The 16,272-nt window shown below is 41.3% G+C and overlaps 1 protein-coding gene across 1 annotated transcript in view; it reads right to left on the bottom strand.

Moving 5' to 3' along the window:
- Positions 1–773, bottom strand: part of TMC5 (transmembrane channel like 5) — a 51,257-nt gene extending 50,484 nt beyond the window's left edge. Inside the window, exon 1 of the mRNA XM_065919285.1 lies at positions 16–773. Within this exon, the coding sequence (XP_065775357.1) occupies positions 16–773 (758 nt within the window). The remainder of the gene's footprint in view (positions 1–15) is intronic.
- Between the last annotated feature and the right edge of the window lie 15,499 nt (positions 774–16,272).

The raw sequence follows: 16,272 nt of genomic DNA, 5'->3' as shown, positions 1-16,272 counted from the left end.
GATTCCAGCACTTACTGCCTGGCCATTTCTGGGTCCTCTGAAGAGCCATAATCATGACCATTCTCAGCACCTGGGTAATCAGGCTCTCCCCAAAAGTTTGTAGAGTTCCGATAGTCCTCAGCACCCGGATAGTCTGGTTCTCCAAAAAAGTGTGGATGGTTAGATTGACTCTCAGCACCTGGATAATCAGGTTCTGCCAGGGAGTCTATGTAAGCCTTGACTCTGGGACTCGCATGTTCCGGATTCCTTCTGGAGCCTGGATGGTTTGAAGTGGCTCTGGGGCCAGAAGAGTTCAAGTTTTCCTGAGCTCCAGGGTAGTCTGGTTCTCCCAAGGAGTCTAGATAATCTGGGTTTACTCTGGAGCCTGTGTAGTTTCCTCTGCCTTTGGAACCAGGAAAATCACGATTTCGTTGAGACTGAGAGTAGTCTGGCTCTCCAGATGAGCCTGGCAGGTATGGATTCCTCTGAGATCCAATATACTCTGGTTCTGACAAAGGTTTGGGATAGTCTGTCCCTGCAGAGTATGGATGGCTCCTGGTGCCAGGGTAGTCTGGATTACTCCAAGATCCAGGATAATCTGGTTCTGCTAGAGACCCAAGATAGTCTGGACTTGTTCTGGACTCTGCTGGGTATGGGTTGCTCCTGGTGCTGGAGTCATCTGAGTTGTTCAGAGGACCTGGCGTTTTCAAATACCCCTGAGTATGGTTTCGAGAGTCAGAATAGTCAGGGTAATCTGGGTCTTCCTCATAAGCGCTATTCCTGTAGGCAGACATATTTACTCTGGAACATTAAAATGCATCTGCAGTTATTCAGCAATCTCTTTCTTTATCTGAAAAACAAAAGGAAGAAAACGTCAGATTTTTTTCCCTTTCTTCCCTGCAATAATTGATGGTTACCTTGCAGCATCGGTTCTTTTTCCCTTCCTAGTTAGGTACACAACTGTCCAAAATAGAGACTATATCTCCCAGCCTCCTGTGCCTGTACATGCAGCCATGAGAGTGGGCAATGAGATGCGGGCAGAAGCGGTATATAGTACTTCTAGGCTGTGCTGTTAAAGAGAAGGGCTATTCCTCCCTTTCTCAGTCTTCCCATTTCCACGGACTGGAGTGTGGAAATGATGGGATGCCATCTGGGCCATCTGTGGATGGTGACTGCAGTCATGAAATCAAAAGACGCTTGCTCTGTGGAAGGAAAGCTATGACAAACCTAGACAGCGTATTAAAAAGCAGAGATGTCACTTTGCTGACAAAGGTCCGTCTAGTCAAAGCTGTGGTTTTTTCCCAGTAAAAAACCACAGTGGTTTTTAGTCATGTATGGTCATGAAGCCTGAGTGCCAAAGAATTGATGCTTTCAAATTGTGGTGTTGGGAAAGACTCGAGAGTCCCTTGGACTGCAAGGAGGTCAAGTCAGTCAATCCTAAAGGAAATCAACTCTGAATATTCATTGGAAGGACTGATGCTAAAGCTGAAGCTCCAATAATTTGGCCACCTGATGTGAAGAAATGAGTCATTGGAAAAGGCCCTGATGTTGGGAAAGAGTGAAGGTAAAAGGAGAAGAGGGCAGCAGAGGACGAGATGGTTAGATAACATCACTGTCTCAATGGACACGATTCTGAGCAAATTCTGTAAGATAGTGAAGGACAGGGGAGCCTGGCATGCTGCAGTCCATGGGGTCGCAAACAGCTGGACATGACTTAGCAACTGAACAACAACGCCTGGGCCGTGTACACACAGGCAGCACCCACCCTAGGAGGGCAGCGCAACAGCCTGGCTTGTTGATGATTTCACAGATCAGTGCCCAAGATCAGCTCGGGCTTTTATGTAAAGAAAGAAAGAAACCATTATCTTGTATAAACCACTGTTTCTGGGTCTGATACATTTAACCAAACTTACATCCTGACAAATACCTTCTCCTGGTTATGGGGGAGGAAGCAATGGACCAAAAGACTGGAGGAAACAAGGACTTTTTAAGCACTTGGACTGTACTTGTTTTGAGTTCAAGGCATAAATTACTATGCCTGCACAATGGAGCTCCCCTGGTCGCTCAGTCAGCAAAGTCTGCCTGTAATGCAGGAGACCTGGGTTCAATCCCTGGGTTGGGAGGATCCCCTGGAGGAGGGCATGGCAACCCACTCCAGTATTTCTGCCTGGAGAATCCCCATGGACAGAGGAGCCTGCAGTCCATGGGGTCGAAAAGAGTCGGACATGCCTGAGTGACTAAGGCCGGCCCAGCACAGAGGGCTTGGGTGAGGAGACAAACACCACCACCCCTTCCAGTTTGAAAATATGGTTTTTTGAGTCCTATGAACTTTCATCTATGGATACAATATACTTCCAAATCAAAAGTGATGGGTTTTAATTTCTAAGTGAGCCGTCTATTGCTTTTACTTGCCTTTAACCTGTTTCTCCTTCTTTTGGCATCAAAGACCTGATTTTCCTCTGAGCACCTGCCCCTGCCACACTCGTGGTCTAAGGAAAGGCTAATTGCATTCTTGACTCCAAGGACGGTCACATGGCCAACTCTGGCCAGTGTCCACCATACGCCTTGCCCCAGGGTTTGATTCAGGAATGAGCACACAACCCAGGTCAGTCTTCCAGGACCTCAGCGGGACTAACTGGGAAAGGCATGCTCTTACTTCACTAGGTTGCTGCGGTGATAGGCTATAAGCCTGGAAGTTCTGGTGCAGTGTCAGTCAGAGCTGAGAAGGATACAAGGAGGGGAGAAAATTTAAACAAAGAATTAATAGAATTTGTGGACTGACCTGATACAGGAAGGGTGAGAGCTTAGGAAAAGAAAAGTCAGAAATAAACTTCACAATTTGAGCCAGTATGATTGGATAAATGGTGATGCTTTTGAAAGAAGCAAGTAGACCACTTTTAAATTTCAGCCAATGTTTACAGATTTATCTCTATATAAAAATGAAAAGGGTTAGAATTTTTGTTGAGTAATCAGAGCTAAAGAATTAACCTTCTGCCGCTGTCATCTACAACCTTTTCAGCATAGCAGAAAATTTTTCATTATTTGTGTCCCTGTCTAGCATCCAGTTCTCTCTTTTGTAGTAATATTTTTCCTCTCAATTTAAGTCAGCCAGGTGTAAATGTGTGACCCAATCAGAATTATTTGTTTCCTGGCCACAGTGATTGAGTCAGAGTCAGTGAGATTCAATTCTGTGAGTTTTATCAGAAATGTTGAAAAAGAGAAGCTCTCTCTTTTGGTTGAACTTGGGATTTAGCAAATTACAAGCCTGAAGGTGTCAGAGGTCATCAGGGAAGGAGGCCTGCCTGAGAGTAGTGCAAAGAGCAAAGAGAACAGAACCAAGAGATAAACAGAAAGAAGGATCAAATGCTATGACATTGTTTAAGCACCTGAATCCAGCCTGCCTGAAGGCAGCCAGCCACTGGATACTTGAGTCATTACATTCCCCTTTTGACTTACAACTGTTTGAGTTGGGCTTTTGTCATACACAAATGAAAGAGAATGTCAACTAATATGCTGAGTTTTACAAACAGAAACAGCCACACAAACTGAGTGCTCGAAAGACTAAATGCTGGGCTTTATGGCAAATTATTTTTCATAACATGGAAAATGAACTCATTCATTACTTATACTGTAAGACTAGAAATTAATATATATTTATTTAAGGTTTAGGATTTCCATGGCCTACTAAAACCTTAGCTATGACTATTACATCTAACAAACTAAATGATGCCGACTAAATCTAAGAAAATAAAACCTGTTACAATACCAGCCTAAAAGAGAAAAATATGTCCACCAAAAGGCAATGAGAGTGCTCATACATGCTTTTCTTACATAAGAGCCAGAAATTGGAAACAAGCTAACAGTAGAATAAGTAAATAAATTGTGGCATATTCATACAATGAGATACTATACAGCAATAACAAAGACTGAACTTCTGTGACATGCAATGACAGGATTCATCTTACAGAGGCAATGATGATTGAAATTCAGATACAAAAGACTACAGACTGTATAAAGTTCAAGAACAGGCAAACTAAATATGGGGCTAGAAGTCAGAATAGCAGTTATCTTGGGGAATGGGGGAGATGGGAAACAATATGAGCGAGCAAGCCTCTGGGATTCTAGGAATGTTCTCCTCTTGATCTGGGTGGTGGTTACACGGTGGCATGTGTGTGCACATCAAGTACACGTAAGAACTGTGTGGGTGCACGCATGCTCAGTTGCTCGGTTGTGTCATGGACTGTAGTAAGAACTGTGTACTTCTCTGTAAATATTCAACCTCTCACTCTTAAAAAGAAAAAGGAAATGAGAAAGATCTAAACCAGAAACCATAATGTGAAACCTTCTATTTCCCCTTCTAATTCCTTCTAATTACACTAGTTGAAAATAAATGAATGGCTCTAGCTCACAAACATTGCCAGTTTTCTCACATATGCATCACAGAACATCTGAGTGGATGAAAGCAAAAACTAGGTGAGAACAGGACACATTATCTGAATTGAATCATCTGTTGATGTAAGTTCAGCTCAGTCGCTTAGTATTGTCTGACTCTTCGCGACCCCATGAACTGCAACAAGCTAGGCCCCCCTGCCCATCAGCAACTCCCGGAGCTTGCTCAAACTCATGTCCATCGGGTCGGTGATGCCATCCAACCAGCTCATCCTCTGTCAGCCCCTTCTCCTCCTGCCTTCAGTTTTTCCCAGCATCAGGGTCTTTTCAAATGAGTCAGTTCTTCACATTAGGGGGTCAAAGTATGGAGTTTCAGCTTTAGCATCAGTCCTTCCAATGAATATTCAGGACTGATTTCTTTAGGATTGATTGGTTTGATCTCCTTGCAGTCCAAGCGACTCTCAAGAGTCTTCTCCAACACCACAGTTCAAAAACATCAATTCTTCGGTGCTCAGCTTTCTTTATGGTTCAATTCTCACATCCATACATGACTACTGGGAAAATCATAGCTTTGACTAGATGGACCTTTGTTGGCAAAGTAATGTCTCTGCTTTTTAATACGCTATCTAGGTTGGTCATAGCTTTTCTTCCAAGGAGCAAATGTCTTCTAATTTCATGGCTGCAGTCACCATCTGTAGTGATTTGGAGCCCAAGAAAATAAAGTCTCTCACTGTTTCCATTGTTTCCCTGTCTATTTGCCGTGAAGTGATGGGACCAGATGCTATGATCTTAGTTTTCTAAATCGAGTTTTAAGCCAACTTTTTCACTCTCTTCTTTCACTTTCATCAAGAAGTTCTTCAGTTCTTCTTTGCTTTCTGCCATAAGGGTGGTGTCAACTGCATATCTGAGCTTATTGATATTTCTCCTGGCAATCTTGATTCCAACTTGTGCTTCATCCAGCCGGGCATTTCTCATGATGTACTCTGCATATAAGTTAAATAAGCAGGGTGACAACATACAGCCTTGATGTACTCCTTTCCCAATTTGGAACCAGTTCATTGTTTCATGTCCAGGTCTAACAATTGCTTCTTGACCTGCATATAGATTTCTCAAGAGGCAGTTCAGGTGGTCTGGTATTCCCATCTCTTGAAGAATTTTCCACAGTTTGTTGTAATCCACACAGTCAAAGGCTTTGACATAGTCAATAAAGCAGAAGTAGATGTTTTGCTGGAACTCTCTTACTTTTTCTATGATCCAATGGAGGTTGGTAATTTGATCTCTGGCTCTTCTGCCTTTTCTAAATTCAGCTTTAGAAATATCTGGAAGATCTTGGTTTATGTACTGTTGAAGCCTTGCTTGAAGTATTTTGAGCATTACTTTGCTAGCGTGTGAGAGGAGTGTAGTTGTGTGGTAGTCTGAACATTATTTGGCCTTGCCTTTCTTTGGGATTGGAGTGGAAACTGACCTTTTCCAGTCCTGTGGCCACCTCTGAGTTTTCCAAATTTGCTGAAATATTGAGTGCAGCACTTTCACAGCATCATCATTCAGGATTTGAAATTGCTCAACTGGAATTCCATCACCTCCACTAGTTTTGTTATTAGTGATGCTTCCTAAGGCCCACTTGACTTCACATTTCAGGATGTCTGGCTCTAGGTGAATGGTCACACCATCATGGTTATCTGGGTCATGAAGATCTTTTTTGTACAGTTCTTCTGTGTATTCTTGCCACCTCTTCTTAATATCTTCTGCTTCTGTCAGATCCAAACTATTTCTGTCCTTTTTTGAGCCCATCTTTGCATGAAATCTTCCCTTGGTATCTCTAATTTTCTTGAAGAGATCTCTAGTCCTTCCTATTCTATTGTTTTCCTCTATTTCTTTGCATTGATCGCTGAGGAAGGCTTTCTTATCTCTCCTTGCTATTCTTTGGAACTCTGCATTCAAATGGGTATATCTTTCCTTTTCTCCTTTGCCTTTTGCTTCTCTTCTTTTCTCAGCTATGTGTAAGGCCTGCTCAAGCACTTTGCCTTCTTGCATTTCTTTTTCTTGGAGATGGTCTTGATCACTGCCTCCTGTACAATGTCACGAACCTCCGACCACAGTTCTTCAGGCTCTCTGTCTATCAGATCTAACCCCTTGAGTCTGTTTGTCACTTCTACTACATAATCATAAGAGATTTGTCTATGTAATGCTGTGCAATGAAATGGTTAGGAATCAAGCCCTTGGCATCGCGTTTAGTTTCCATCTGCTAGCTGTGTGGACTTGGGCAAATCACTTAATCTCTTTGATCCTGTTTGCTCATCTATCCAATACTGACTAATAATGCTTCATAGAGTTGGAAGGAGTGAACAACATGGGGCACATAAAGAACTGGCATCAAGGAAACATTCACTGAATAGAAGATATTATTTACCACTATTTTGATTTATCTGTAATGAAAACCCTGGCAGCTTTCACAAGAAAGAAGGCTTGGTGGACAACAAAAGTCAGGAATTCCATTTGCAGCAACATGGATGGACCTAGAGATTATCATACTAAGTGAAGTAAGTCACACAGAGAAAGACAAATGTGATGTCACTTACATGTGGAATCTAAAAATAAAATAATACAAATGAACTTATTTGCAAAACAGGAACAGACTCTCAGATATACACAGTCTATACATAGACTCACAGATATAGAGAAATTTATGGTTACCAAAGGGGAAAGGTATGGGGGAAGGATAAACTAGGAGTTGGGATAGCAGACACAAACTACTATGTATAAAATAGATAAATGACAAGGTCTTACTGTATAGCACAGGGACCTATGTTAATATCTCATGATAAGCTACATGGGATTCCCTGGTGACTCAGATGGTAGAAGAGTCTGCCTTCAATGCGGGAGACCCGAGTTCGATCCCTGGACTCAGGGAGACCCTCTGGGGAACGAAATGGCGACCCACTCCAGTATTCTTGCCTGGAACATCCCTTGGACGGAGGAGCCTGGTGGGCTACAGTCCATAGGGTCGCAAAGAGTCGGACACGACTAAGCAACTCCACTTTATTCACTATATATATAGGCTACATATAGTTGAAAGAATTTGAAAAAGAATGTGTGTGTGTGTGTGTGTGTGTGACCAACCTAGAAAGCATATTAAAAAGCAGAGACATTACCTTCCCTGCAAAGGTACATCTAGTCAAGGCTATAGTTTTTCCAGTAGTCATGTATGGATGTGAGAGTTGGACCATAAAGAAAGCTGAGTGCCGAAGAATTGATGCTTTTGAACTGTGGTGTTGGAGAAGACTCTTGAGAATCCCTTGGATTGTAAGGTGATCCAACCAGTCAATCCTAAAGGAAATCAGTCCTGGATATTCATTGGAAGGACTGATGCTGAAGCTGAAATTCCAATACTTTGGCCACCTGATGCGAAGAACTGACTCATTTGAAAAGACCCTGATGCTGGGAAAAATTGAGGGCAGGAGGAGAAGGGGCTGACAGAGGATGAGCTGGTTGGATGGCATCACTGACTCAATGGACATGAGTTTGAGTAAATCCCGGGAGTTGGTTGTGGACAGGGAGGCCTGGCGTGCTACAGTCCGTGGGGTTGCAAAGAGTTGGACACGACTGAGTGAGTGAACTGAACTGAACTGATGTGAGTGTGTGTGTATGTGAATTCATATATAGAAACCAATACAATTTTGTAAAGCAACTTATACATCAATTTTTTAAAAATCAGGCACTCAACTAGGACATAACTTTAAAAAATAGAAATCCTTTATAATAAAGTAGAATTCTACCAAATTCCTCAGTTGACATAATGACTGTAAATGAGAACTGAATTTTGCTGTGAGCTTCTTCTTAGTCCAGACTGAAAGAGAATCATACAAGTTATGTGATACTCATTTCTTCTGAAAAATGGGAAGTATATCAGTTTTTCAAGAAGTCCATGCTTCGCCCCAGGATGAATTTCTGAAAAAAATGTGTCACGAGGACCTTATAAGGGGTCAGATGACCACATAATACAGCTCAGGGTCACCAGCTAAGAGCTCAGACCCTCCAGCAACTCCAAGACGAGCTGTTGGGGCTGGGGGTGGGGCGTGTTGGGGGAGCTCTGGAGCCCCTGCAGGCCACTGTGAGATGAGAACCCCCTTCCATATAGGCAGTGGCATTGGGCTATTTTTGGCCAGTGGGCTGTGAGCATGTATTACTTCCAAGCAAAGGAATTTAAGAGTCAAAATCACAACCTTCTAGTATCTTTGCCCTGCCATGGCAACCAGCGACATTGCAGATGGAGACCCATTCTCCGCCCATAGATCCATGACTAAATGGAGCACAACCCACCCCCAATAACCCATAATAGCACTTCATGAACAAAAAATAAACTTTCAGGAGTTAAGCCCTAGAGATTTTGAGTTTGTTTCTTTTTTTTTTTTTTTTTGAGTTTGTTTCTTAATGCAGCAGAGTCTAGCCTAGTCTGACAATACAAGATCATTTAGAATCTTTGACAAATATATCTTTGTGTATTATATGAATATATATATTTGTGAATATATGCATGAATGAATGAACTATTGGCTGATCACATATAACATCTGTCTACTTATCTATCAATCATCTAGTTATTTACCGGTTTATCTCTGTGTTTATTGTATGAACATACCTATTCATACAACACACACATTTAATATATGTATTCATGAACATATTTATGAATATATAAGTTCATGAATATATTCATAGAACACAAATATGGATAGATAGATACTATATGTGATCAGCCAGTAATGAGTTCCAATCTGCTGGTCCAGTTCTCTATTCTGCTGACGTCATGTGACGGGAGTTTGTACAGCGCACTTATTTTTTCACAGACCAGGCACAAATGTGCTCTAGCTACTACCACCTAGTCGGACAAATTCCTAAGTAAGGAAAAAGATAAGCCCAAAGAAAATGCCTGGCAGAAAAGAGAGAGGAGGAAATAGCTACAAGGAAATAGTCTTGAGCTGACAGGGAAATTAAGTGGGAGTGGTCTTCTGAGAAACTGACTCATAGCTTCCTACTAGCTATTAGAGGTACAAATATCCTGTCCTTTCCAAGGAAAAATTTCTCTTTGTGCCTTGGAAGAAGTTCAAATACATATATATTTTCCTTTTTATTGAAATATAGTTGATGTACAATATTATGTAAGTTACAGGTGTACAATATAGTGATTAACAATTTTTAAAAGTTATACTGCATTTATAGTTATTATAAAATATGGATTTTAGATTTCATAGAGTATATTATATATATTTTTGCCTCTAAATTTTGTTGTTCTAGTATCTTCCCAATAAGGGCCATTGAATCATCTATTCTGAGTCCTCCTTTCGACATCCATTTGGGGTTTCCTACTTCACTGTTTCATTGGTTTTCAATCACATTCCCGCACAATTATATGTCTTTTGAATCTGTTAATTGTAGCCTTCTTATTTGATCTTTCAAGTCTCCTGGTTTGAATGGGTGATCATAACAACCTTGCATTTAGCTAGTCCAATAATGTTCAAGGGATAAACTACCTCCTAGAGTCTTGATAAGGTCACAGACAGGCTATTTATCTGGATCTCTACTGCCTCTTAGGTTTCTCAGACTTAAACCAGCATAAGCCAAAGCAAGCCACCCACAATCTTTGTTCTGCAGTCACTAATGACCTCACAAAACAGTGACATGGAGTCATTAAGGCCAAGCTTTATGTGTACTCAGAAAAAATGGAAACAATCCAAAACCCTTCAACAAGGGATGGATCAAATCAGTGACAGCATACCCGCACAATGGAATATCGTGGAGCTAAAAAAGAATGCTCTAGATCTCCATGTTCCGGCAGAAGACGGCCAGCTTTGTATGGCTCTTCTTTCTAATCTCCTTTTCCTGTCTCCTGCCCAACCCCACACTAGAATCACGAGGCAGTCGTAAACTGCACAAAGGTTAATTTTGCTAATCAGGGCCAATTATTACCTGAAAGACAAGGGAAGAGAAGCCAGAGCCTTGTAAAAGCTAACCTGACCACCACCAAAGGCAGGACATCACCCCATAAGAGCCAAAATCAGGCCACAAATTCTAATTTCAGCTGTATGTCTTATCTTCTAATGGGAAGAATTTTGTTTTTCCAACACAAGACAACCTTTCAACCTAAATGAAACCGACGTGCTTATACATGGTGTACAATACATACAAATTTAAGATCCACAGTCAAAGTAATCAAAGTAAGTCTGTAGAAATTTTCAATTAGTTCCAAAGAGCCACCATTATTTTGATTTAGACCAACCGAATTTTTCAGGTTTTTTCTTTTTTTTTGGGGGGGGGGGTGCTACATTTTATTTTGCTAACTAAAGACATTAAAAGCAACAACAGCTACCATGACCTACTATCACTATTATTTCATAAAACATAGACATTTTTTAAAAGGAAAAATTCCCAATCTAAAAAGGAAGAACAGCCCATTTAATTGAATAGATTAACCTTAAAAACTTACATCTCTATCCTCGTTTTTCTCACTTTGTCCCAAATGAATGCAAACTTCACACAAACTGACGGGGCCTGCAGATGCTGTTGGAACTTCAGAGTCAGATGGATGTGTGTTTTCTCTGCCACTGGCTGTTGATAGAAGCTGGATCGGGGACGATTTCCAGAAGGTTATAGTCCTTAACGTGAATCTGAAGTCTGAAAATTCCCAGCTGCTGATTGCAGGCCATACATCCTGAAAATCAGATGACAGAGGACTTTGACTTCTACAAGAGATGGTGTCACACCACACCCCTTACCGGTGCCTATGAAGGAGGGTCATGCTAGTTCAATGCCTTCTTAGTTTCTTTCCTCTCAAGACTTAAAAAACGGACAACAATCAAGTACAGAGAACAAAAGAATAAATACTACCAAATACTAATCTTTTTCATGTTAATTCCAGATTTGTCCTTATTTTCTCAAGGAAATAAAACATGACTGGTAAAATGGAAACTCTCAAGCTTCCCCTCAACCCAGTTTTCCACCACTCTCCCCCTCCCCCTTTCTCTGTCCAGAAGCCAGCATGATTTTGAGTTTGGTTGGTGATTTTCCACTTCATATTGTTTATATGTTGACCACTGTTAGAGGTTGAATTATGTCCCCAGTAAAAGATAAATGGAAGTACTTAACCTCTGGTATCTCAGTTTGTGACCTTATTAGCACAAAGGATCTTCCAATAGGTAATCAAGCTAGGATGAGGTCATTAAGGTCCAGTATGACTGTTGTCCTTGTTAACAGGGGAACTTTGGACACAGCCATGCACACAGGGAGGAGTGTGTGAAGAGATACTGGGAGGATGCCATGAAGACTGGCGTTCTCCTGCCTCAGGCCAAGGGTTGCTAGAAGTTGGAAGAGGCAAGCAAGGATCCTTCCACTATAAGCCTTAGAGGGACAATTACCCTCCCAACACCTTGATTTCAGACTTCCAGCCTGCAGAACTGTGAGATAATACATTTCTGGTAAGCCAACCAGTCTGTGGTACCTTGTCAGGAATTGTCAAAGTCCACTGGGAAATAAATCAACTGTTCCCCCACCCCTCCTCACCCCTGCCTTTGAGAATGGCTGAGTTAAACTGAGATTAACATAGGAGATCTAAAAAAAGGCTTGTACAGCTCTCTAAGTTCATGATATAAAGAAAAATTTACAGGAAAAAAGGAAAGGAAAGGGAAACAGAGCTGAGATCTTTTCATCAAAGAGAAAGAAGTGGGCATTTGTATGATTAGGAAGTAAAAGGGATGTATCAATACTTCTGAGACATACTGCCACCTGCGTCCTTGGAATCAGGCAGCAGGGGCATACGCTCGCTCAGTCTCCACTCGTTTTGGCAGGGGGACTTCATGCTCTCATTTTCTTGTTGTTCACACTAAGTCGTGTCCGACTCTTTGCGACCCCATGAACTACAGCACACCAGGCTTCCCTGTCCTTCACTATCTCCCTGAGTTTGCTCAAACTCATGTCCATTAGTCAGCGATGCCATCCAACCATCTCATCCTCTGTTGCCCCGTTTTTCCTCTTGCCCTCAGTCTTTCCCAGCTTCAGGGTCTTTTCCAGTGAGTCAGCTCTTTGCAACAGGTGACCAAAGTACTGGAGCTTCAGCTTCAGCATCAGTCCTTCCAATGAACACTCAGGGTGATCTCCTTTAGGATGGACTGGTTTGGTCTCCTTGCTGTCCAAGGGACTCTCAAGAGTCTTCTCCAGCACCACAGCTCAAAAGTATCAATTCTTCAGCGCTCAAACTTCTTTTTTTTTTTTTTTTTTAATAATTTAAAACCATTCTCAGTTACAGGGGTTGCATTTATGGAGGGTGGTTTGCCAAACTTTGTATAAACACGCTGGCCTGTTTTCCTGGGTCATGACCTTCACACATGCTGTTCCCTCCACCTAGAATGCTTTTCCCTCCACTCCTGGCCAGGTTAACTCCTCATCCTTAAGGAGTCGGCTTCAACTCTGCCTTCACAGAGAGGTCTCCCTTAATCCTCCACATCCAAACAATTCTTGTGTTTCTCTCATAGCATCCTGTCCCCTTTTCCACAGGGCTTATCAATTTGTAATTATATATTAATTTTGTGCACTTATTGTTCAAAATGTGTCTTCCATTGACTGACAGCTCTGTGAGGGTAGGAGTTGTTCTATTTTTCTCAGTATCTCCCCAGGATCTAGCACTATGCTTGGCACATAGGAGACAAAGGAGACACTCAATATTTGTTGAAGGGATGAAGGAATCTTGTCTCACAAAGTTCTCATTCATCACATGCATTGCCTAGAGCTTATCTTGTTGGCAGCCAGTGGGAAGGCAAGCCGACCTAACTGGGATCTGCTGGACCATCCTGGGAGAGCGGGGAGTGGGGAAAGATTCACTCAGACCTTCTCAGGCCTGGGTCCACTGTGACCACAGACACATCCCATTTATAAACTGAGGGTTTCAGATCATCACGGATTCTTGAAAGCAGAAATTTCCTCATGGAAAATAACAAGATTTTATTATTTATTATCTCCCAGCGATAGCTCCTTCCTTTTTATTTCTTGTTCAGTGATTTAAGTTAATAACTACATCATCTCCACTAATGCTAGTGGTTCTTCAACAACTCTCCGAACGGGCCACAGTCTCTTTTTCAATGAGGGGAGAGCAAAACTCAAGTTTAGAACCTTCATGAGGCCACAGCTTATGACTAGACTCTAACAATTTCACTTTTGAATTAGCATGCAGCAAAATATTTGGGATATTTAGTTCTGTGAGCAAATGCACAACCACCACCACAATCAGGATGCAGACAGTTTCATCACCTTAAACTCCCCTCTGCCATCCCCTGAAATCACCCTCCCATCCTTAGCCCAAGAAGGGTCTGTTTTCCATCCTGATACTTTTGCATTTTTCAAAATGTCATATAAATGAAATCATACAGAATGTAGCCTTTGAGATGCTTCTTCCACAATCTAGCTAGAATTTAATGACATGGTTGGGTTTTCCCTGTGTGTATGTATGTCTATGGGCTTCCCTGGTGGCTCAGATAGTAAAGAATCTGCTTGTAATGCAGGAGACCCAGGTTCGATCCCTGGGTTAGAAAGATTCGCTGGAGAAGGGAATGACTTCCCCCTCTAGTACTCTTGCCTAGAGAATTCCATGGACAGAGAAGCCTGGCGGGCTACAGTCCATGGGGTTGGACATGACTGAGCAGCTAACACTTTTCACTTTTTTCATATATGTCTATAAATGCATATAAAGGTAAATAAATATGATAATGTTTATAAAATAAATATGACTATATAGTCACCTATATGTATAAGAAAGTGATACAAATTTTCCATTTACAATAATGACATGTTTACTTTTAAAATAAATCTATTAGGTTAAAAAAAAAGATAAATAATAACATTCATAGTACAAAAAGTGGGTAACAAGTATAAAGGTGGAATGCAAATGACAATATTTAGGGAAACAAAGGACATTATACAATAATATAATTACATACTCTCCCCTTCCCCTCCACACACATTCGAAATACCAGCTGTAATTCTAAGAATTTCTGAAAGGGAAGGAAAAGGAGTTTAAAAAGAAGACATTGCTCATTCCCAGGCATCTCATCTGAGCCAAATCCTCATAATCGCAGTTCTAGAAGCTTCGTTTCCTTTCAGGCACCTGATCTTGGAAAGTCAATTCCCACCCAGAGAACAAAGACCACCAGTTGTCTGAGAGTGCTTGCCCAGGCATGAGGCCACAGGCTCAAACACATCCACATATCAGCGGGGATGTAGAGTTTATTTCCTCACAAGTGCCTTGTTGTTCTTCTGGGCTGGTCATGTTAGCTTAATGATTACTTTGGCTGTCATCATTGAAGCCACCGTAAACAAATACCTTAGAATCCTTTATCTGCAGGGAAAGTGCAGAACAAGGAAATAAATCCAAGGAAATCAATCTCTTTAAAGCACGTGAGGGAAAATCCTTCAATCACCCGTTAAACTAATTCATCCTGAAACTAAACATTTGTTAGCTCCCACCCCATGAGAGTCTTCCCCCAGAACTAAATTGTTTTAGAAACTGTTTCTGCCTTTGCCTCAGGCACATTCAAAACCACACATTGGAGCCCTCAGAAAAAGAGGTTTGGTTTGCTATGAATAGAAGGGGGAGAAATAACAAAACATAACAAAATATCTTTTTTCAAGTTTTCAACAAGGAATTTACTAAATTTTAAGAGATTTACTTAATTCCCCAGGAACAGTAGTTGTATTTCAGGAATACCAAAAGAATGTAAGATTTTTAGCTTGTTAAGCACATAAGAAAGTGTCAAAGACTAGAAAATGAACATGAATTTTCATCCTATGAAGGACATCACCTTGACATGGCAAAAATCTATCCAAAGAATTTAGCATGGAGGTAGCCCTGGAAAAGGGAATAGCAATCCACTCCAGTATTCATGCCTGGGGAATCCCATGAGAGGAGCCTGGGGGCTACAGTCCATGGGGTCACGAAGAGTCGGACCCGACTGAGGACTAACACTTTCTGAGTTCAGTCCCAGACCACTGCAACCAAGTGAATATTACAATAAAGTGAGCCATGTGAAGTTTTTTGTTTTCCAGCGCATATAAAATTTATGTTTATATATACTGTGGTCTATTAAGTATGCAACAGTATTACACATCTTAAAAAAACAATGGATATACTTTAATTTAAAAATATTTAATTGCTAAAAATGGGAACTGTTATCTGAGCCTCCAACAAGTCAATCTTTTGGCAATAGTAACATCAACGATCACCGTTCACAGATCACCATAACAAAATAACAGTGAAAAAGTTTAAAATATGCAAGAATTACCAAAATGTGACACAGAGATACAAAGTCAGCAAATGCTGTTGGAAAAACAACACCAATAGACTTGTTTGGTACTGCGTGGTCACAAACCTTCAATATGTAAAAAAAAAAAAAAAAAACCACAATATAAATTGAGGTGTGCCTGTAGAACTTTTTATGATGATGGAATAATTCTATATTACACTGTCAAATACAGCAACCACTGACCACATGTATCTAGCGAGTACTTAAAATGTGGCTAGTGCAATTCTGTAACTGAGGAACTGAATTTTTAATTTTATTCAGATGGTAAAGAATATGCCTGCAATTCAGGAGACCTGGGTTCAATCCCTGGGTCGGGAAGATCCTCTGGAGAAGGGAATGGCAACCCACTCCAGTATTCTTGCCTGGAGAATTCCATGGACTGAGGAGCCTGGCAGGCTACCATCCATGGGGTCAAAAAGAGACATGACTGAGCAACTAACACTTCATTAACTTTGATGTAGATAACCATGAGTGATTATGGGACTGCCAGTGCAAGTCTAGGGAAGGAAAAGAGAGTGAAGCATAGAGCCTAAAGGGACTTCAACACTTAAAGCATCGC

The sequence above is a fragment of the Muntiacus reevesi genome, chromosome 2 (assembly GCF_963930625.1).
Source record: "Muntiacus reevesi chromosome 2, mMunRee1.1, whole genome shotgun sequence".
Lineage (NCBI taxonomy): Eukaryota > Metazoa > Chordata > Mammalia > Artiodactyla > Cervidae > Muntiacus > Muntiacus reevesi.
Note: the sequence above shows the minus strand (reverse complement) of the source record. Positions and strands in the feature narration are given on the sequence as shown.